This window comes from Bombina bombina, chromosome 2 (genome assembly GCF_027579735.1).
Source record: "Bombina bombina isolate aBomBom1 chromosome 2, aBomBom1.pri, whole genome shotgun sequence".
Classification (NCBI taxonomy): domain Eukaryota; kingdom Metazoa; phylum Chordata; class Amphibia; order Anura; family Bombinatoridae; genus Bombina; species Bombina bombina.
The window spans coordinates 221,721,968-221,743,381 of NC_069500.1; the positions used below are offsets into that span (position 1 = coordinate 221,721,968).

The 21,414-nt window shown below is 42.0% G+C and overlaps 1 protein-coding gene across 1 annotated transcript in view; it reads left to right on the forward strand.

Moving 5' to 3' along the window:
* RASA1 (RAS p21 protein activator 1) overlaps positions 1-21,414 on the forward strand; it is a gene marked incomplete in the record, with an annotated part of 550,200 nt that overhangs the window by 499,033 nt on the left and 29,753 nt on the right. The window contains 2 exon segments of the mRNA XM_053701476.1: positions 15,643-15,720; positions 16,521-16,655. Of these exon segments, the coding sequence (XP_053557451.1) occupies positions 15,643-15,720; positions 16,521-16,655 (213 nt within the window).

Consider the following 21,414-nt stretch of genomic DNA (forward strand, 5'->3'; position numbering starts at 1 on the left):
GGCCTTTCTGAGGTCTCACGGGTGGAAAGTGAACATAGAAAAGAGTTCTCTCTCTCCTCTCACAAGAGTTTCCTTCCTAGGAACTTTGATAGATTCAGTAGAAATTAAAAATTTTCTGACAGAAGTCAGGATATCAAAACTTCTAACTTCTTGTCGTGCTCTTCATTCCACTTCTCGGCCATCAGTGGCTCAGTGTATGGAAATGATCGGCCTAATGGTAGCGGCAATGGACATAGTTCCGTTTGCCCGCCTACATCTCAGACCACTGCAACTTTGCATGCTCAACCAATGTAATGGGGACTATACAGGTTTGTCTCCTCTGTTAAATCTGGATCAAGAGACCAGGGATTCTCTTCTCTGGTGGTTATCTCGGGTCCATCTGTCCAGGGGAATGAGTTTCCGCAGGCCAGAGTGGACTATAGTGACGACAGATGCCAGCCTTCTGGGCTGGAGCGCAGTCTGGAACTCCCTGAAGGCTCAGAGTTCGTGGACTCAGGAGGAAGCCCTCTTTCCAATAAACATTCTGGAACTAAGAGCGATATTCAATGCTCTTCAGGCTTGGCCTCAACTAGTTGCGGCCAAGTTCATCAGATTTCAGTCGGACAATATCACGACTGTAGCCTATATCAACCATCAGGGGGGAACAAGGAGTCCCCTGGCAATGGTGGAGGTTTCCAAGATAATTCTATGGGCAGAGGTTCACTCTTGCCATCTCTCAGCTATCCATATCCCAGGAGTAGAGAACTGGGAGGCGGATTTTCTAAGTTGGCAGACTTTTCATCCAGGGGGAGTGGGAGCTCCATCCCGAGGTTTCAACTTTGGGGCAAACCAGAACTGGATCTGATGGCGTCTCGTCAGAACGCCAAGCTTCCTTGTTACGGTCCAGGTCAAGGGATCCCCAGGCAGCGCTGATAGATGCTCTAGCAGTGCCCTGGTCCTTCAACCTGACTTATGTGTTACTACCATTTCCTCTCCTCCCTCGTCTGATTGCAAAGATCAAGCAGGAGAGAGCTTTGGTGATTTTGATAGCACTTGCGTGGCCACGCAGGACTTGGTATGCGGATCTGGTGGACATGTCATCCTCTCCACCATGGACTCTGCCGCTGAGGCAGGACCTTCTACTCCAAGGTCCATTCAAACATCCAAATCTAATTTCTCTGCGTCTGACTGCTTGGAGATTGAACGCTTGATTTTATCAAAACGTGGTTTCTCCGAGTCGGTCATTGATACCTTGATTCATGCTCGAAAGTCTGTCACCAGGAAAATCTATCATAAGATATGGTGTAAATATCTTCATTGGTGTGAATCCAAGGGTTACTCGTGGAGTAAGGTCAGGATTCCTAGGATACTATCTTTTCTCCAAGAAGGATTGGAAAAGGGATTATCGGCTAGTTCCTTAAAGGGAAAGATTTCTGCTTTTTCTATTCTTTTGCACAAGCGCCTGGCTGATGTTCCAGACTTTCAGGCTTTTTGTCAGGCTTTGGTTAGAATCAGGCCTGTGTTTAAACCTGTTGCTCCGCCATGGAGTTTAAATTTAGTTCTTAAAGTTCTTCAAGGGGTTCCGTTTGAACCCTTGCATTCCATAGATATCAAGCTTTTATCTTGGAAAGTTCTGTTTTTAGTAGCTATCTCTTCGGCTCGAAGAGTTTCAGAGTTATCTGCCTTGCAGTGTGATTCCCCTTATCTGATCTTCCATGCAGATTAAGGTAGTTTTGCGTACCAAACCTGGGTTTCTTCCTAAGGTAGTATCTAATAGGAATATCAATCAGTTCCGTCACTGTGTCCTAATCCTTCTTCAAAGAAGGAACGTCTGTTACATAATCTTGACGTGGTTCCTGCTTTAAAGTTTTATTTGCAAGCTACTAAGGATTTTCGTCAAACATCTGCATTGTTTGTCGTCTACTCTGGAAAGAGGAGAGGCCAAAAGGCTTCGGCAACTTCTCTTTCTTTTTGACTGAGAAGCATAATCCGTTTAGCTTATGAGACTGCTGGCCAGCAGCCTCCTCAAAGAATTACAGCTCATTCTACTAGAGCGGTAGCTTCCACATGGGCTTTTAAACATGAGGCCTCTGTTGAACAGATTTGTAAGGCGGCGACTTGGTCTTCGCTTCATACTTTTTCTAAATTCTACAAATTTGATACTTTTGCATCCTCGGAGGCTATTTTTGGGAGAAAGGTCTTGCAGGCAGTGGTGCCTTCCGTTTAAGTGCCTGCCTTGTCCCTCCCTTCATCCGTGTCCTAAAGCTTTGGTATTGGTATCCCACAAGTAATGGATGAACCCGTGGACTGGATACACCTTACAAGAGAAAACAAAATTTATGCTTACCTGATAAATTTCTTTCTCTTGTGGTGTATCCAGTCCACGGCCCGCCCTGTCACCTAAGGCAGGTGTTTTTTATTTTTAAACTACAGTCACTGCTGCACCCTATAGTTTCTCCTTTTTCTTGCTTGTCTCCGGTCGAATGACTGGGGGTGGTAGTTAGGGGAGGAGCTATATAGACAGCTCTGCTGTGGGTGTCCTCTTGCAGCTTCCTGTTGGGAAGGAGAATATCCCACAAGTAATGGATGAACCCGTGGACTGGATACACCACATTAGAGAGAAATTTATCAGGTAAGCATAAATTTTGTTTTTTCCAACTTTGACCCCCATCCACTTTTTTCTAACTTTGAGCCCCATCCACTTTTTTCTAACTTTGACCCCCCAAACCTGTAACACGTCTACAACCACCAAAAAACACCCATGCTAAATAGTATATAAAATTTGTCCTGAGTTTAGAAATACCCAATGTTTACATGTTCTTTGCTTTTTTTGCAAGTTTATAGGGCAATAAATACAAGTAGCACTTTGCTATTTCCAAACCGTTTTTTTTCTTCAGAATTAAACGAAAGTTACATTGGAACACTGATATCTGTCAGGAATCCCTGAGTATTGATCTAGGCCCATTTTGGTATTTCATGCCACCATTTCACCGCTAAATGCAATCAAATAAAAAAAATCGTTAATTTTTTCACAAACTTTTTCACTACCTTTTTTACTAACTATAGGTTTCTCACTGAAATTATTTACAAACAGCTTGTGCAATCATGGCACAAATGGTTGTAAATGCTTCTCTGGGATTACCTTTGTTCAGAAATAGTAGACATTTTATGGCTTTAGCAGAAAGTCTGCCAGTATAAAAATAAAGGTGCCTTTTTAAAAAAAAAAAAAAAAAAAGATTATATCTATCTATATATATATATATATATATATATATATATATATATATATATATATATATATATATATATATATAATTTTATATATATATATATATATATATATATATGTTAAGTGTAGGATCCCCCATTACCACCTCCCTGATCTCCCCCCTCGATCTATTGGCTGCCATCTTAGGTACTGGCAGCTGTCTGCCAGTACCCAGTTTACTAAAAAATGTGCCCTTTTTTTAAAAAAAATAAACACCCCATTTCTCCTGTTAAGTGTAGTCAGTCCACGGGTCATCCATTACTTATGGGCTTATAACTCCTCCCTAACAGGAAGTGCAAGAGGATCACCCAAGCAGAGCTGCTATATAGCTCCTCCCCTCTACGTCATACCCAGTCATTCTCTTGCACCTAACTAATAGATAGGACGTGTGAGAGGACTGTGGTTGTTAAAAATGGATAAAAAGTTGGAGGGTTACCTTAAGAAAATGTTTGTTCAACAAGGTTTTATATTGCAACCCCTTGCATGCATTGCGCCTGTCACGGCTGCGGCGGCATTCTGGTTTGAGTCTCTGGAAGAGACCATTAGCTCAGCTACGTTGGATGAGATTACAGACAAGCTTAGAGTCCTTAAGCTAGCTAATTCATTTATTTCTGAGGCCGTAGTACATTTAACTAAGCTTACGGCTAAGAACTCCAGATTCGCCATTCAGGCGCGCAGAGCGCTGTGGCTTAAATCCTGGTCAGCTGATGTGACTTCTAAATCTAAATTGCTTAACATACCTTTCAAGGGGCAGACATTATTCGGGCCCGGTTTGAAAGAAATTATCGCTGACATTACTGGAGGTAAGGGCCATGCCCTGCCTCAAGACGGAGCCAAACCAAGGGCTAGACAGTCTAATTTTCGTGCCTTTCGTAACTTCAAGGCAGGAGCAGCATCAACTTCCTCCGCTCCAAAACAGGAAGGAACTGTTGCTCGCTACAGACAGGGCTGGAAACCTAACCAGACCTGGAACAAGGGCAAGCAGGCCAGAAAACCTGCTGCTGCCCCTAAGACAGCATGAAGTGAGGGCCCCCAATCCGGAAACGGATCTAGTGGGGGGCAGACTTTCTCTCTTCGCCCAGGCTTGGGCAAGAGATGTCCAGGATCCCTCTGACAGCACCTTGGGCCTTCAAGATGGCTTATGTGTTTCCACCCTTCCCAATGCTTCCTCGATTGATTGCCAGGATCAAACAGGAGAGAGCATCGGTGATTCTAATAGCGCCTGCGTGGCCACGCAGGACCTGGTATGCAGATCTAGTGGACATGTCATCCTGTCCACCTTGGTCTCTGCCTCTGAGACAGGACCTTCTAATTCAGGGTCCTTTCAAACATCAAAATCTAATTTCTCTGAGGCTGACTGCATGGAGATTGAACGCTTGATTTTATCAAAGCGTGGATTTTCGGAGTCAGTTATTGATACCTTAATACAGGCTAGGAAACCTGTTACCAGGAAAATTTACCATAAAATATTGCGTAAATACTTACATTGGTGCGAATCCAAGAGTTACTCATGGAGTAAGGTTAGGATTCCTAGGATATTGTCTTTTCTACAAGAAGGTTTAGAAAAGGGTTTATCTGCAAGTTCTTTAAAGGGACAGATCTCGGCTCTGTCCATCCTTTTACACAAACGTCTGTCAGAAGTTCCAGACGTTCAGGCTTTTTGTCAGGCTTTGGCCAGGATTAAGCCTGTGTTTAAGACTGTTGCTCCACCGTGGAGCTTAAACTTAGTTCTTAACGTTTTACAGGGTGTTCCGTTTGAACCCCTTCATTCCATTGATATCAAGCTGTTATCTTGGAAAGTTCTGTTTTTAATGGCTATTTCCTCGGCTCGAAGAGTCTCTGAGTTATCGGCCTTACATTGTGATTCTCCTTATCTGATTTTTCATTCAGACAAGGTAGTTCTGCGTACTAACCCTGGGTTCTTACCTAAGGTAGTCACTAACAGGAATATCAATCAAGAGATTGTTGTTCCATCATTGTGCCCTAACCCTTCTTCAAAGAAGGAACGACTTCTACACAATCTAGACGTAGTCCGTGCCCTGAAATTTTATTTACAGGCAACTAAAGATTTTCGCCAAACTTCTTCCCTGTTTGTCGTTTATTCTGGACAGAGGAGAGGTCAAAAAGCTTCTGCTACCTCTCTCTCTTTCTGGCTTCGTAGCATAATACGTTTAGCCTATGAGACTGCTGGACAGCAGCCTCCTGAAAGAATTACAGCTCATTCTACGAGAGCTGTGGCTTCCACTTGGGCCTTTAAGAATGAGGCCTCTGTTGAACAGATTTGCAAGGCTGCAACTTGGTCTTCACTTCATACTTTTTCCAAATTTTACAAATTTGACACTTTTGCTTCTTCGGAGGCTGTTTTTGGGAGAAAGGTTCTTCAGGCAGTGGTTCCTTCCGTGTAAAGATCCTGTCCCTCCCGTCATCCGTGTACTTTTAGCTTTGGTATTGGTATCCCATAAGTAATGGATGACCCGTGGACTGACTACACTTAACAGGAGAAAACAAAATTTATGCTTACCTGATAAATTCCTTTCTCCTGTAGTGTAGTCAGTCCACGGCCCGCCCTGTTTTTTATGGCAGGTCTAAATTTTAAATTAAACTCCAGTCACCACTGCACCCTATAGTTTCTCCTTTCTCGTTTGGTTTCGGTCGAATGACTGGGTATGACGTAGAGGGGAGGAGCTATATAGCAGCTCTGCTTGGGTGATCCTCTTGCACTTCCTGTTAGGGAGGAGTTATAAGCCCATAAGTAATGGATGACCCGTGGACTGACTACACTACAGGAGAAAGGAATTTATCAGGTAAGCATAAATTTTGTTTTTCTGTAGTGTAGCTGCTCCCTCAATCCCCTACCCCCCTCCCCGATCCCTTTCCAAACTTTCTTTTTCCCTCTCCCTCCTTGGACATAACGTTAATGGGCTGCCCTCTGCCTCTCTTCTATGGCTCCCACCCACAGAGTTGCTCTCTCTGCATCGGATGCTTAAAAAAAGGTTATTGCAAGATGCCTCAATATCGAGGCATCACTGCAATAACCTGCAAGCGGCTGGAAGTGATCACCACGATCCAGCGCTTGAAAAACCTGAGGATGTACAGGGTACATCCTTGGTCATTAAGTGACAGTTTTTGTAGGACAACATACAGAGGGGTTAAAGGCTCTGTATGTTGTCTTCAAATGTATTGCTGCTTTGGCTCACAAGTAGGGGTTTGAAAAAAAGATAATTTCCTTTGTTTTATTTAGGAACATGACACCTTGTTGGCTGCCTTTTTCTCTTCTGTGTGTGTAGCAGTATTAAGAGACCAGTTATCCCTCGCCATTATCAGTATACTTTCAGTCCTAATGTAGTGATTTAGTCACATTGTGTATAATGGCATCAATATGCAACAAGGAAATGTCCACAGGCAGAGACGCTCTTTGTGGTATTCCGGAGGCCTAAAGCTCAGCCCTCAATGTGACTCTGAGACATGCAAACTCTAATTTGAAAAGAGTATTCTGCCTATTCAAAAAAGAGATAACATCAAGATGCAGGTGATTGTCATTATAAATTGTGCTCACCTGCAGCACATACCATCAGAAAATTTCAAGTTGAGGAGCACTCTAGCAAAGGGAAAGAACATCCAAAGTTTTCTTATGAGGATCCCTAATCTTTAAATGACGTGTTTTTATGCATTTTATAATTCCCAATGAGGTATAAGAACCCTTATTTGAAAGAGGAAATTTTCGTAATTTGGATGACCCCTCTTAATTGCTTTGGTAATGATCTGTTTTCCTCAACTAGTCAGTAGGAGAAGGGGAGCTTTCTCCTGTTAAGTGTGGTCAGTCCACGGGTCATCATTACTTCTGGGATATTAACTCCTCCCCAACAGGAAGTGCAAGAGGATTCACCCAGCAGAGCTGTCATATAGCTCCTCCCCTCTACGTCACACCCAGTCATTCTCTTGCACCCAACTAATAGATAGGATGTGTGAGAGGACTGTGGTGATTATACTTAGTTTTATACCTTCAATCAAAAGTTTGTTATTTTATAACAGCACCGGAGTGTGTTGTTCCTTCTCTGGTAGAATTTGAAGAAGAATCTACCTGAGTTTTTTGTATGATTTTAGCCGGCGTAGTTAAGATCATATTGCTGTTCTCGGCCATCTGAGGAGTGAGGTAAACTTCAGATCAGGGGACAGCGGGCAGGTTAACCTGCAAAGAGGTATGTAGCAGCATATTATTTTCTGACAATGGAATTGACTGAGAAAATTCTGCCATACCGATATAATGTAAGCTCAGCCTTAAATGCAGTAGTAGCAACTGGTATCAGGCTGTCATGTATGTATATTTACACTTCAGTATTCTGGGGAATGGCACTTCACTGGGATAATACTGTATGCATAAGACTTTAGCCTAATTTGCAGTGACTAGCAACAGGCTTTCTAATGACATTTCATTTATTTGATGTTAAACGTTTTTGCTGGCATGTTAAATCGTTTAATTTTCTGAGGTACTGGGTGAAAAAATGTTTTGGGCACTGTTTTTTCCACTTGGCAGTCGTTTTATTTAATTTAAGACAGTTTACTGATCTCCCTCACTGTTGTGTGTGAGGGGGAGGGGCCTATTTTGGCGCTTTTGCTACGCATCAAAAAATTCAGTCAGAAGTCTCTTGTCTTCCCTGCATGATCCGGTTCGTCTCTACAGAGCTCAGGGGTCTTCAAAACTTATTTTGAGGGAGGTAATCACTCACAGCAGAGCTGTGGGATTGTGACTGACTGTGATAAAAAACGTTTATTTCTGTACTTTTTTTCTGCTATTCAGGGTTAGTTATCCATTACTAATGGGGGCAATCCTTTGCTAAAATTGTGTTTTTACCGGAAAGAATTTGATGTTATAGTTTCTCAAGTTTATTATTTCTCAACTGTCATAACTTTTTTCTGTGCTTCTTAAAGGCACAGTACGTTTTCATATTATTTGTAAATTGCTTTGAAAAGTATTTCCAAGTTGCTAGTTTAATTGCTAGTGTGTTTAACATGTCTGATTCAGAGGAATATCTCTGTGCTATATGTGCTAAAGCCAAAGTGGAGCCCAATAGAAATTTATGTACTAATTGCATTGATGCTACTTTAAATAAGTCAATCTGTACAAATTGAACATATTTCACCAAACAACGAGGGGAGAGTTATGCCGTCTAACTCGCCTCACGTGTCAGTACCTGCATCTCCCGTTCGGGAGGTGCGTGATATTGTAGCGCCGAGTACATCAGGGCGGCCATTACAAATCACATTACAGGATATGGCTAATGTTATGACTGAAGTTTTGGCTAAATTACCAGAACTAAGAGGTAAGCGTGATCACTCTGGGGTGAGAACAGAGTGCGCTGTTGATAATAGGGCCATGTCTGATACTGCGTCACAGTATGCTGAACATGAGGACGGAGAGCTTCAATCTGCAGGTGACGGTTCTGATCCCAATAGAATGGATTCAGACATTTCTAATTTTAAGTTTAAACTCGAAAACCTCCGTGTACTGTTAGGGGAGGTATTAGCAGCTCTGAATGATTGTAACACCGTTGCAATCCCAGAGAAATTATGTAGGCTGGATAGATACTATGCGGTACCGGCGAGTACTGACGTATTTCCTATACCTAAGAGGCTTACAGAGATAATTACTAAGGAGTGGGATAAGCCCGGTGTACCCTTTTCCCCCCCCTCCTGTGTTTAGAAAAATGTTTCCAATAGACGCCACCACTCGGGACTTATGGCAGACGGTCCCTAAGGTGGAGGGAGCGGTTTCTACTCTGGCTAAGCGTACCACTATCCCGGTGGAGGATAGCTGTGCCTTTTCAGATCCAATGGATAAAAAATTAGAGGGTTACCTTAAGAAAATGTTTGTTCAACAAGGTTTTATATTGCAACCCCTTGCATGTATTGCGTCTGTCACGGCCGCGGCCGCTTTTTGGTCCGAGTCCCTGGAAGAGACTCTTGACTCAATAACTATAGATGAGATCTCAAACAAGCTTAAGGCACTTAAGCTAGCTAATTCATTTATTTCGGATGCCGTAGTACATTTAACTAAACTTACGGCTAAGAATTCCGGATTCGCCATTCAGGCACGCAGAGCACTGTGGCTAAAATCCTGGTCAGCTGACGTTACTTCTAAATCTAAATTACTTAACATACCTTTCAAAGGGCAGACCTTATTCGGGCCCGGGTTGAAAGAAATTATCGCTGACATTACAGGAGGTAAGGGCCATGCCCTGCCTCAAGACAGAGCCAAACCTAAGGCTAGACAGTCTAATTTTCGTTCCTTTCGTAATTTCAAAGCAGGAGCAGCATCAACTTCCTCTGCACCAAAACAGGAAGGAGCTGTTGCTCGCTACAGACAAGGCTGGAGACCTAACCAGTCCTGGAACAAGGGCAAGCAGGCCAGGAAACCTGCTGCTGCCCCTAAGACAGCATGAATTGAGGGCCCCCGATCCGGGAACGGATCTAGTGGGGGGCAGACTTTCTCTCTTCGCCCAGGCTTGGGCAAGAGATGTCCAGGATCCCTGGGCGTTAGAGATCATATCTCAGGGATATCTTCTGGACTTCAAATCCTCTCCCCCAAAAGGGAGATTTCATCTGTCAAGGTTGTCAACAAACCAAATAAAGAAAGAGGCGTTTCTACGCTGTGTACAAGATCTTTTACTGATGGGAGTGATCCATCCGGTTCCGCGGTCGGAACACGGACAAGGGTTTTACTCAAATCTGTTTGTGGTTCCCAAAAAAGAGGGAACTTTCAGGCCAATCTTGGATTTAAAGATCCTAAACAAATTCCTAAGAGTTCCATCGTTCAAAATGGAAACTATTCGGACAATTCTACCCATGATCCAAAAGGGTCAGTACATGACCACAGTGGATTTAAAGGATGCTTACCTTCACATACCGATTCACAAGGATCATTACCGGTATCTAAGGCTTGCCTTCCTAGACAGGCATTACCAGTTTGTAGCTCTTCCATTCGGATTAGCTACGGCTCCAAGAATCTTCACAAAGGTTCTGGGTGCTCTTCTGGCGGTACTAAGACCGCGAGGAATTTCGGTAGCTCCGTAACTAGACGACATTCTGATACAAGCTTCAAGCTTTCAAACTGCCAAGCCTCATACAGAGTTAGTACTGGCATTTCTAAGGTCGCATGGATGGAAGGTGAACGAAAAGAAGAGTTCTCTCTTTCCACTCACAAGAGTTCCCTTCTTGGGGACTCTTATAGATTCTGTAGAAATGAAGATCTACCTGACAGAAGACAGGTTAACAAAGCTTCAAAATGCATGCCGTGTCCTTCATTCCATTCAACACCCGTCAGTGGCTCAATGCATGGAGGTAATCGGCTTGATGGTAGCGGCTATGGACATAGTACCCTTTGCACGCCTACATCTCAGACCGCTGCAATTGTGCATGCTAAGTCAGTGGAATGGGGATTACTCAGACTTGTCCCCTACTCTGAATCTGGATCAAGAGACCAGAAATTCTCTTCTATGGTGGCTTTCTCGGCCACATATGTCCAGGGGGATGCCATTCAGCAGGCCAGATTGGACAATTGTAACAACAGACGCCAGCCTACTAGGTTGGGGCGCTGTCTGGAATTCTCTGAAGGCTCAGGGACAATGGAATCAGGAGGAGAGTCTCCTGCCAATAAACATTCTGGAATTGAGAGCAGTTCTCAATGCCCTTCTGGCTTGGCCCCAGTTAACAACTCGGGGGTTCATCAGGTTTCAGTCGGACAACATCACGACTGTAGCTTACATCAACCATCAGGGAGGGACAAGAAGCTCCCTAGCAATGATGGAAGTATCAAAGATAATTCGCTGGGCAGAGTCTCACTCTTGCCACCTGTCAGCAATCCACATTCCGGGAGTGGAGAACTGGGAGGCGGATTTCCTAAGTCGTCAGACTTTTCATCCGGGGGAGTGGGAACTTCATCCGGAGGTCTTTGCCCAAATTCTTCGACGTTGGGGCAAACCAGAGATAGATCTCATGGCGTCTCGACAGAATGCCAAGCTTCCTTGTTACGGGTCCAGATCCAGGGATCCGGGAGCGGTTCTGATAGATGCTTTGACAGCACCTTGGACCTTCGGGATGGCTTATGTGTTTCCACCCTTCCCGATGCTTCCTCGATTGATTGCCAGAATCAAACAGGAGAGAGCATCAGTGATTCTAATAGCGCCTGCGTGGCCACGCAGGACTTGGTATGCAGATCTAGTGGACATGTCATCCTGTCCACCTTGGTCTCTGCCTCTGAGACAGGACCTTCTGATCCAGGGTCCCTTCAAACATCAAAATCTAATTTCTCTGAAGCTGACTGCTTGGAAATTGAACGCTTGATTTTATCAAAACGTGGTTTTTCTGAGTCAGTAATTGATACCTTAATACAGGCTAGGAAGCCTGTTACCAGAAAGATTTACCATAAAATATGGCGTAAATACTTATATTGGTGCGAATCCAAGAGTTACTCATGGAGTAAGGTTAGGATTCCTAGGATATTGTCTTTTCTACAAGAAGGTTTAGAAAAGGGTTTATCCGCTAGTTCCTTAAAGGGACAGATTTCAGCTCTGTCCATTCTTTTACACAAACGTCTGTCAGAGGTTCCGGACGTTCAAGCTTTTTGTCAGGCTTTAGCTAGGATCAAGCCTGTGTTTAAAACTGTTGCTCCACCATGGAGTTTGAACTTAGTTCTTAATGTTTTACGGGGTGTTCCGTTTGAACCCCTTCATTCCATTGATATCAAGCTGTTATCTTGGAAAGTTCTGTTTTTAATGGCTATTTCCTCGGCTCGAAGAGTCTCTGAGTTATCTGCCTTACATTGTGATTCTCCTTATCTGATTTTTCATTCAGACAAGGTAGTTCTGCGTACTAAACCTGGGTTCTTACCTAAGGTGGTCACTAACAGGAATATCAATCAAGAGATTGTTGTTCCATCTTTGTGTCCTAATCCTTCTTCGAAGAAGGAACGTTTTCTACACAATCTAGATGTAGTCCGTGCCCTGAAATTTTATCTACAGGCAACTAAGGATTTTCGACAAACGTCTTCCCTGTTTGTCGTTTATTCTGGTCAGAGGAGAGGTCAAAAAGCTTCGGCTACCTCTCTCTCTTTTTGGCTTCGTAGCATAATACGTTTAGCCTATGAGACTGCTGGACAGCAGCCTCCTGAAAGAATTACAGCTCATTCTACTAGAGCTGTGGCTTCCACTTGGGCCTTTAAGAATGAGGCTTCTGTTGAACAGATTTGCAAGGCTGCAACTTGGTCTTCTCTTCATACTGTTTCCAAATTTTACAAATTTGACACTTTTGCTTCTTCGGAGGCTGTTTTTGGGAGAAAGGTTCTTCAGGCAGTGGTTCCTTCCGTATAAAGAGCCTGCCTGTCCCTCCCGTCATCCGTGTACTTTAGCTTTGGTATTGGTATCCCAGAAGTAATGATGACCCGTGGACTGACCACACTTAACAGGAGAAAACAAAATTTATGCTTACCTGATAAATTCCTTTCTCCTGTAGTGTGGTCAGTCCACGGCCCGCCCTGTTTTTATGGCAGATCTAAATTTTTAAATTATACTCCAGTCACCACTGCACCCTTTGGCTTCTCCTTTCTCGTTGGTTCTCGGTCGAATGACTGGGTGTGACGTAGAGGGGAGGAGCTATATGACAGCTCTGCTGGGTGAATCCTCTTGCACTTCCTGTTGGGGAGGAGTTAATATCCCAGAAGTAATGATGACCCGTGGACTGACCACACTACAGGAGAAAGGAATTTATCAGGTAAGCATAAATTTTGTTTTTTTACAGACCATATCTCCACAAACAAAACAGTGTTTCATTAGACCCCACTTTGGAAAGACTGAGGCTCTTTTGTCCAGTGAAAGGTCTCACGCCCCTGTCATTGGTATGAAGTCAATCATGTTCTTAATGTATTTATTTCATGGAAGGATAGCAACACCAAATGAGCCTCTGTCCAATAACCAAAGCATGCTCCTCATGCACAGAATATCCACCATATCAAAGAGGAGATTATCCTCTCTCAAATTATATGGAACAATGGGGGGAGGGTCACTTACTTCAGAATATCTTCAGAAATATTGAGCACACCCAGCTACAGCCTTTTCTTAGTGAACAGGCAGGAATGGATTCTATGGTCTCCTTGTTGATTCTCCATGGAAATTAACAATTAAGTTAGCTTGGCAGTGCAACTTTTATATTTTTATATGCTTTTGTAGACTGCTATATTGAATGTTTTGTAGTTGTACCTAGACATGTAAAAAAAAAAAAAAAGTATTCATTACACTAGCCTATGGGTTAGATTCCTCTTTATGTAGATCACTACCATTGTTGTAAGGCAGATAAGACCACCACCCACAGTAGGCATTGATCAGGTAAAACATGATATACTAGTTTTAAAAAATAGATACATTAAAGTTTGAAGTAAAATATAAATATTCCATGATTGTACATTTAATGATTTTATAATTGAACTGTTAAGGCATCATATGTTTTAGACATAAAAGATCATTTTAGTGTTTTATTTTTGTTTTGCACAGCATCTATTACATTAACTTGGAATTTAACAGGGAAATAAAATGATATATCATTAATGGTAAAAAAAAATGTCCTTATAGGTTTTGCATGCCCTAGCAGGTTTCTTATGGAGAACTTTGTAAGCTTGTGTGATATACCAAGATTTTGAACTTTGTGCAGTACTCCATGTACAATACATGCAATATATACATGCAGTCTAACACCAATTCCTTTTATTCTGGTTGGCACGGGAGGGACATGCTGCTGCTGTGCCACAAAGCTGCGTTTTTTTCTCCGAAGCTGTAAGAAACTAAGCCTTTTTTTTATCTTTAATCTCTTAACTGGTTACTGCTTCTGCACTTGCCATTGCATGATCTTCATTTCATTGTAAGTGTAGTTCATCATTCATAATGTTCTTTTGCCACTCTCACTGTAGTATCTGAACTGTGAACAAAATATTTTTTTTTAATCAGCATATTTTCTGGTTTTTTTTAATGTTTCTTCAATTTATAAACTGAATTTAAAAAAAAAATACATTTAATAATGTTGTGCAAGTTACTGCATAGATCATTATCCTTATTTCACATTAATAGTAACTTAAAGTGAAAGTAAATCCTAGCGTTTTACAAACGCTAGGATTGACTTTTGCAACAAATAAAGGGGACTTTCATTCATGAAGTATAAGATACTTAATGTAGAAAGCTCCTTTATTTGTTTTAACCGATCGCCGTTTTTAGCTGCTCCCATGGGCGCCAAGCCGGATTTACCGCACGGCTATTGGCTAAGAGGTGAAAACGTCACTTCTTAGCAAAAAAATTTTTTAGCCGTGGGCTGCTGTAGGAGCTAAGAGCGGCGATCGATTGAAACAATTAAAGGAGCTTTCTACATGAAGTTTCTTATACTTCATGAATGAAAGTCCCCTTGATTTGTTGCAAAAGTCAATCCTAGCGTTTGTAAAACGCTAGGATTCACTTTCACTTTAAGCTTTCAGTGTTTGTTTTTAATTAGTAGCACAATTAACCTACTGTGAGAGAAGGTATAATTTTCATTTGTAAATACCACATTAATCTATTTTGATTTAGTGCATCCATTTCTTAAGTGTTTTAGCCACCAATCCAAAAATAAATATACAATTTTAGGAGTTGCACCTTCAAAAAAAGAGGCATAGTCATGACATAACATGCACACATGCATCTTACCAGTAAGATTTAGCTGCAGGTTCATTAAATTCAGACTTTAGAACATTTTATCTGGTTGGCTAGCACTCACATTTCTTTTAATATTTATTTTAAAACATAAGCCTGCAACAGCTTAGACAGGCTATGCTTAGAACAGTGGCATAGAGAAAAATATAAACTAAATTATGTATAACATCTGATTTTTTTGGGGTGTACACCATATTTAAAATATATCATTAGTAAACAAAATATTTCTTAATAGAACAGTAGATTTCTAGTTCTCATTAGCAACTACTTTGTTCTCTTTCTTTATTTAAAATGTAGTGCTGACTGGTGTCATTTGTAACCATAATGCCTTGTTCTTTGTAGTACTGTTATTATTATTTTAAATTGTAATTTGTTTGTCCAGTGATCAGATAATGTTCTCATGCATTCTGCACTTCTCTCATTCCTTGTGTCTACAGTTAAGCTGCTATGCGTGTATGTTAGGTGAACTGTTGGTGAAAAAAATGTAATTAATATTTTAATACTTTTATATAGAAATTCTCATATGGATGTTTTTGTTTTTTTCTTGTTACATCTAGTTTAAAATAAAATTAGTATCTATGCCAGTAACTGTCAAGATCACATTAGTAATTCATGCTGCTAAAAGGAAAGATTTATCTATTTGTTTTTCACCTATTCAAATTTGTGTTTTAGGAACCATACATGGAAGGTGTGAATCCATTTATCAAAAGCAACCGACATCGTATGATCATGTTCTTAGATGAACTTGGGGTAAGTAAGCTTTAGACATTATTTATTTTTTCAAAATTTGAAATTATACAATATAAAACAATGAATTTCTAGTAGAATCTTTGTTGCATCTTTGATGCTTTAATGTCTTCATTGCCCGGCACCATTACCACGACATGCATAAAATACATTGTATTGGTTTTGTTTTTTAAATCAGTTTTAATTTGTACCTTGCAACTTTCACTGTTATGTCCATTAGATGACAGGTCTGACACCCTAAGTTTGCTAAGGATCTAAATGTTAATGTTAGATACACAAAAATGAGTAACCGTTTCCAGCGATGGATTGATATAGTGCCTTTTTGTTCTTTAAGATGGAAGTTACTAAATGCTATAATTTATTATACCTTGTGAAAAATGTGTGATTATAAAAAAAAAATACCAATTCAGTTTGTTTTTGTATATTTTATTTTGCATTTTAAAAACATGGCTTTCGTGCTCTAAAATTAATATTGTTTAGAGCAGGGCTCGACAAACCCAGGAGCCAGGGAGCTACTGGCTCTTAGAATTTTACCCCTGGTTCCTAACTTTTTGGGATATTCTCCATATATCTATATAGAAATAACACTGTCTGGCTCCTAAAAGTTTCTGTCTTCTAAATTTGAAACAGATTTGTCGACCCAACTTTAGAGACGTTGCAAATGTGTGTGGCTTGGCAGACTCTCTCTTTAGTATGAAAGGATTTTCTAAATAGCGACCACACTTTATAATTACATTAACTTGTATTGATAATTTTGGAATGTGCATGTTTATATTCTTACTCACAAATATTTACATTTTTAGAATGTACCTGAGCTACCGGATACTACTGAGCACTCTAGGACTGACCTGTCCCGCAATTTGGCAGCTTTACATGAAATGTGTGTGACTCATTCTGATGAACTTCGCACTCTTAGTAATGAACGAGGTGCACAACAGGTACAGTTCATTAAATATTTGCAATACTCAAATCATTTATTCTTTCAAGCACTTACAAATAGCTTAATATCAAAGGCTTTATATATTTTAAAACTGAATTTTGAATATGTAGACGTGTAGTCAATGTTTTTTTGTTTTTTTTTAAATGTACATTGTTTGGTTTTACTCTTTTTACCAATGTATATATTCAACTTAAGTAAGAGAGTAGTTATACATTTTGCAATAAATGTTCCAAAGGGCAGAAAATGTTGAAAATCAAAGTTCTGATGTTATTTTTACAATTTATGAGTATAAGGGATTTCTTTTGTCTGATGTTGAGAATCCACAAGACATGACGTGAGAAAATGACCCTCTAGACTACTAGGAGGAGGCAAAAAGTCCCCAACATCCCTCCTACTTACCATGAATCCTCATTCATTTTTTTTTTCTCTCCAAGGAGAAGTGAGGTGAATTCTGGAAACAATCGATGTTAATTATTGTTCCAGCCTCAGAAATAAGGGATTTTATTGCAATATCGTTATAGTACTAACAAGAGAGAGTTACTTTTCAGCCCATCTTGGATCTTAAAACGTTAAACGGATTCCTAAATGTTCCCACTTCCAAGATGGAGACAATTTGCGTTTTACTTCTTTAGTGCAAGAGGGATAGTTTTTGTATACCGTGAATTTAAAAGTTGCTTGTTTACATATCCCCACAGGCATCATGTCCATTTCCTAAGATTTGCTGTCATAGATTGTCATTGCAGTAGATGTTTGTGGTAGTTGCATTTGGTCTGGCAACAGCACCCAGTGGTTTTACGAAGGTTCTAGGAGCATGGTTGACAGTGGTTTGAGCTTAAGGAATCTAGGTAGTTCCTTACTTGGACGATTATTTGATCTATGCATCCCAGGGGCAGATTCCTCTTGTCAAACCTGTCTTTAAGGCAAGAAAAACAAGAAGCCTTTCTGGGGTGCGTGAGGGATCTCTCCTCCCTGGGAGTCATTGTACTGGTACCTCTTGCAGAAAGAGGTCTGGGATACTACTCAAACCTTTTTGTGGTCCAAAAGGAGGAGGGAAATTTCCGCATGATTCTGCTTAAACAAATTCCTATATGTCCCTTCGTTCAAGATGGAGACAATAAGGTCCATCCTTCCCTTAGTTCAGGAAGGACAGTTTATGACCACAATAGATCTGAAGGATGCTTACCTTCATGTTCCAATACACAAGGAACACTTCAAGTGCCTAAGGTTTGCGTTCCTGGGCCAGCACTTCCAGTTTATTGCACTTCCATTTGGTCTAGCTACTGCTCCAAGAGTTTTTACGAAGGTTCTAGGGACTCAGCTTGCAGTGGCCAGAACCAGAGGTATAGCAGTAGCGCCATACTTGGGTGATATTCTGGTTCAAGCACCATACTGTTTTCTGGCAGAAGATCATTCGAAAGCTGCTCTTATTCTTTGATCTCATGGATGGAAGATAAACTTTGAAAATAGTTCTCTTGTTCCCAGTATCAGGGTGGAATTCCTGGGTACTATAATATACTCCATATCCATGAGGATATTCCTTACAGACCAGAGACGTTACAAGCTAACTTCCATTGTCTTGCCCTCCAGACCTCCTTAAGGTCCTCTGTGGCTCAGTGTATGGAGGTGATTGGTCTCATAGTGTCCAGCATGGATATCATTCCTTTTGCCAGATTCCATCTCAGACCTCTTCAGCTGTGCATGCTGAGACAGTGGAACGGCAATCATTCGGATCTGTCTCAACAGATTTCTCTGGACAATCGGTCGAGAGAATCGCTCTCTTGGTGGGCTCTGTCCAAGAGACCATCCTGGGAGATTGTAACTACGGATGCAAGACTATCAGGATGGGGAGCTGTTTGTGGTGCCAGGAAGGCACAGGGCCTGTGGACTCGAGAGGAATCTCTCCTCCAGATCAACATTTTGGAACTTCGAAGCTTCAATGCTCTGAAGGCTTGGCCTCTTCTGGGTTCGTCCCAGTTTCAGATTCCAATCAGACAACATAACCTCGGTGGCTTAAATGAACCATCAGGGGGGAACGAGGAGCTCCCTAGCAATGAGGGAAGTATCTCGGATTCTGTAATGGGCGGAGGCCCACAACTGCTCGCTGTCAGCGATCCACATTCCGGGTATGGTCAACTGGGAAGCGGATTTCCTCAGCCGACAATCCTTTCATCCGGAGGAATGGTGTCTCCATCCCGAGGTGTTTGCAGAGAGAGATCTCATGGTGTCCCGGCTCAATTCCAAGCTACCCAGATATGGGTCGCAATCCAGGGATCCTCAGGCGGAGTTAATACATGCATTAGCAGTGCTGTGGAGGTTCAACCTAATTTACATTTTTCCACCGCTACTACTTCTCCCTCGTGTAGTGGCCCGCATCAAGCAGGAGCAAGCATCAGTGATACTGATTGCTCCATTGTGGCCTTGAAGGATGTGGTCCACGGACCTGATGGGGATGTCCTCATCTACTTCATGGAGGTTACCTTGTCGCAGGGATCTGAGACTGACTGCGTGGAGATTGAATGCTTAGTCTTAGCCAAGAGATGTTTCTCTGAGAGGGTTATTGACACACTCATACAGGCTCTTAAGACTGCTACTCGTTGCATCTACCATAGGGTGTGGAGAGCTTACTTCTTCTGGTGTGAAGAGCGTGGTTTCGCCTGGCATAAGGTCAAGGCTGCTAGGATTCTTTCTTTTCTCCAGGAGGGTCTGGAGAAGGGCCATTCTGCCAGTTCCCTGAGGGGACATATTTCGGCCCTTTTTGTTTTGCTGCACAAGAGACTCGAGGAGCTCCCCGACGTGCAATCCTTCATTAAGGCTCTGATCAGGATCAGACCTGTGTTTAGATCTAACTCTCCTCCTTGGAGTTTGAATCTTGTTAAGTTTTTGAAACTGGCTCCGTGTAAGCCTATACATTCGGTTGACATTAAATTATTGTCCTGGAAGGTTCTTTCTATTGGCTATTGCGTCGGCACGCAGAGTTTCTGAAATGGCGGCCTTGCAATGTGAGCCTCCTTATCTGGTGTTTTACACAGATAGGGCTGTCCTATGTACCCGCGTGGGTTTTCTTCCTAAAGTGGTGTCTGATCGTAACATCAATCAGAAGATTGTGTTTCCCTCCTTGTGTCCTAATCCTTCTTCGAAGGAATGTTTACTTCATAATCTGGATGTTGTTCGAGCTTTGAAGTTTTATCTTCAAGCTTCTAAGGATTTTATACAATCTTCGTCCTTGTTTGTTATCTACTCTGGGAAGCGTAAGGGTCTGAAGGCCTCTTAGACTTCCTTATCTTTTTGGTTGAGGAGTGTTATACGCTTAGCTTACAAGTCAGCGGGACTTAGACCTCAGAGGATTATGGCTCATTCCACTAGAGCGGTGGCTTCCTCTTGGGCCTTTAAGAAAGAGGCCTCTATGCATCAGATCTGTTAGGCGGCTATCTGGTCCTCCTTACATACTTTTTCAAAATTCTACAAATTTGATGTTTTTGCTTTGGCTGAAGCAGCTTTTGGTAGAGAGGTTTTGCAGGCTGTGGTGCCCTCAGATTAGGATCCGCCTTTTCTTTACCCCTCCCGTTATCATTCAGTGTCCTCTAGAGCTTGGGTATAGTTTCCCCAACAGTAAGGAATGATGCCGTGAACTCTCCTCATATTAAGAACGAAAACATAAATTATGCTTATCTGATAATTTAATTTCCTTATGTATGAGGAGATCCATGGCCCCTGCCCGTATACTGCGATGGGCGGAATTAGTTTTTCTCTTCTGGCACCATTTATACCCTGATATTTATCCTACTGTTCCTTGTTCCCTTGGCAGAATGACTGGGATGTGAGGGAAGTAGGGGGGAGTATTTGAGCCTTTGGCTGGGGGGTGTCTACCTCCTCCTGGTGGCCAGGTTCAGGCATGATGCCGTGGACTCTCCTCATACAGAAGGAAATGACATTATCAGGTAAGCATAATTTGTTGTTTATCTGGCTGTGTCTCACACTTAGTTCTTCAACTGCTTCACAATCACGGTTGATAAATCAACCTCTCAAAAAGCTCCTTTACTCCTGAGACCTGTGTGTTTTTTCCGTGGTTTATAATCAATTGAGTGACTATGCGTCTGTCTCTGACGATCAGCACAGAGTAAATTTGCAACAGGCCTGTGCTGAACTTCAGCCAAGTCCTTCACCTTCAGTTGCTCAGTGCAATTTGTGGGTCTCATGGCTGCTGCCTCAGATGCAGTTCCATTTGCCATATCTTATATTTTGGTTCCTCCTAGAGCAGATGCTGCATCAGTGGAATGGGGACCACGAGACAGATTCACAATTTCCTTGTTTAAGGGGCCTCTTCTCTTTGGCCAGTGTGATCGCCACAGCCTGCATAGTTGAGGTGCAGTATGGGGGTCTCTGAGAACTCAGGGAGTGTGGTCTCTTTGGGAGACAAGGTTACCAATAAAATTCTGGAATTCTGAGCCATCTTCAGGGCTCTCCAGAGTTGACCCAACCTTAGGCAGGAATCAGTCTCCAATTCTAGACAGACAATGTCACAGTAGTGGCTTATATCAATCACCAAGGTGGAACTTGCAGTTTCCTGGGGATGAAGGAAGTGTACCGCATTATCAGTTGGGCAGAACATTACCATTGCAGGATCTCCTCTATCCTTTTGTGAACAGTTGGTAGGTAAACTTTTCTGCCAGTATCTTCATCCATGGTAGTGGACTCTGAAACAGGTGGTTTTCAACCATATAGTAAGAAGTAGGGGTTTGCCAGAGATAGATCTCATT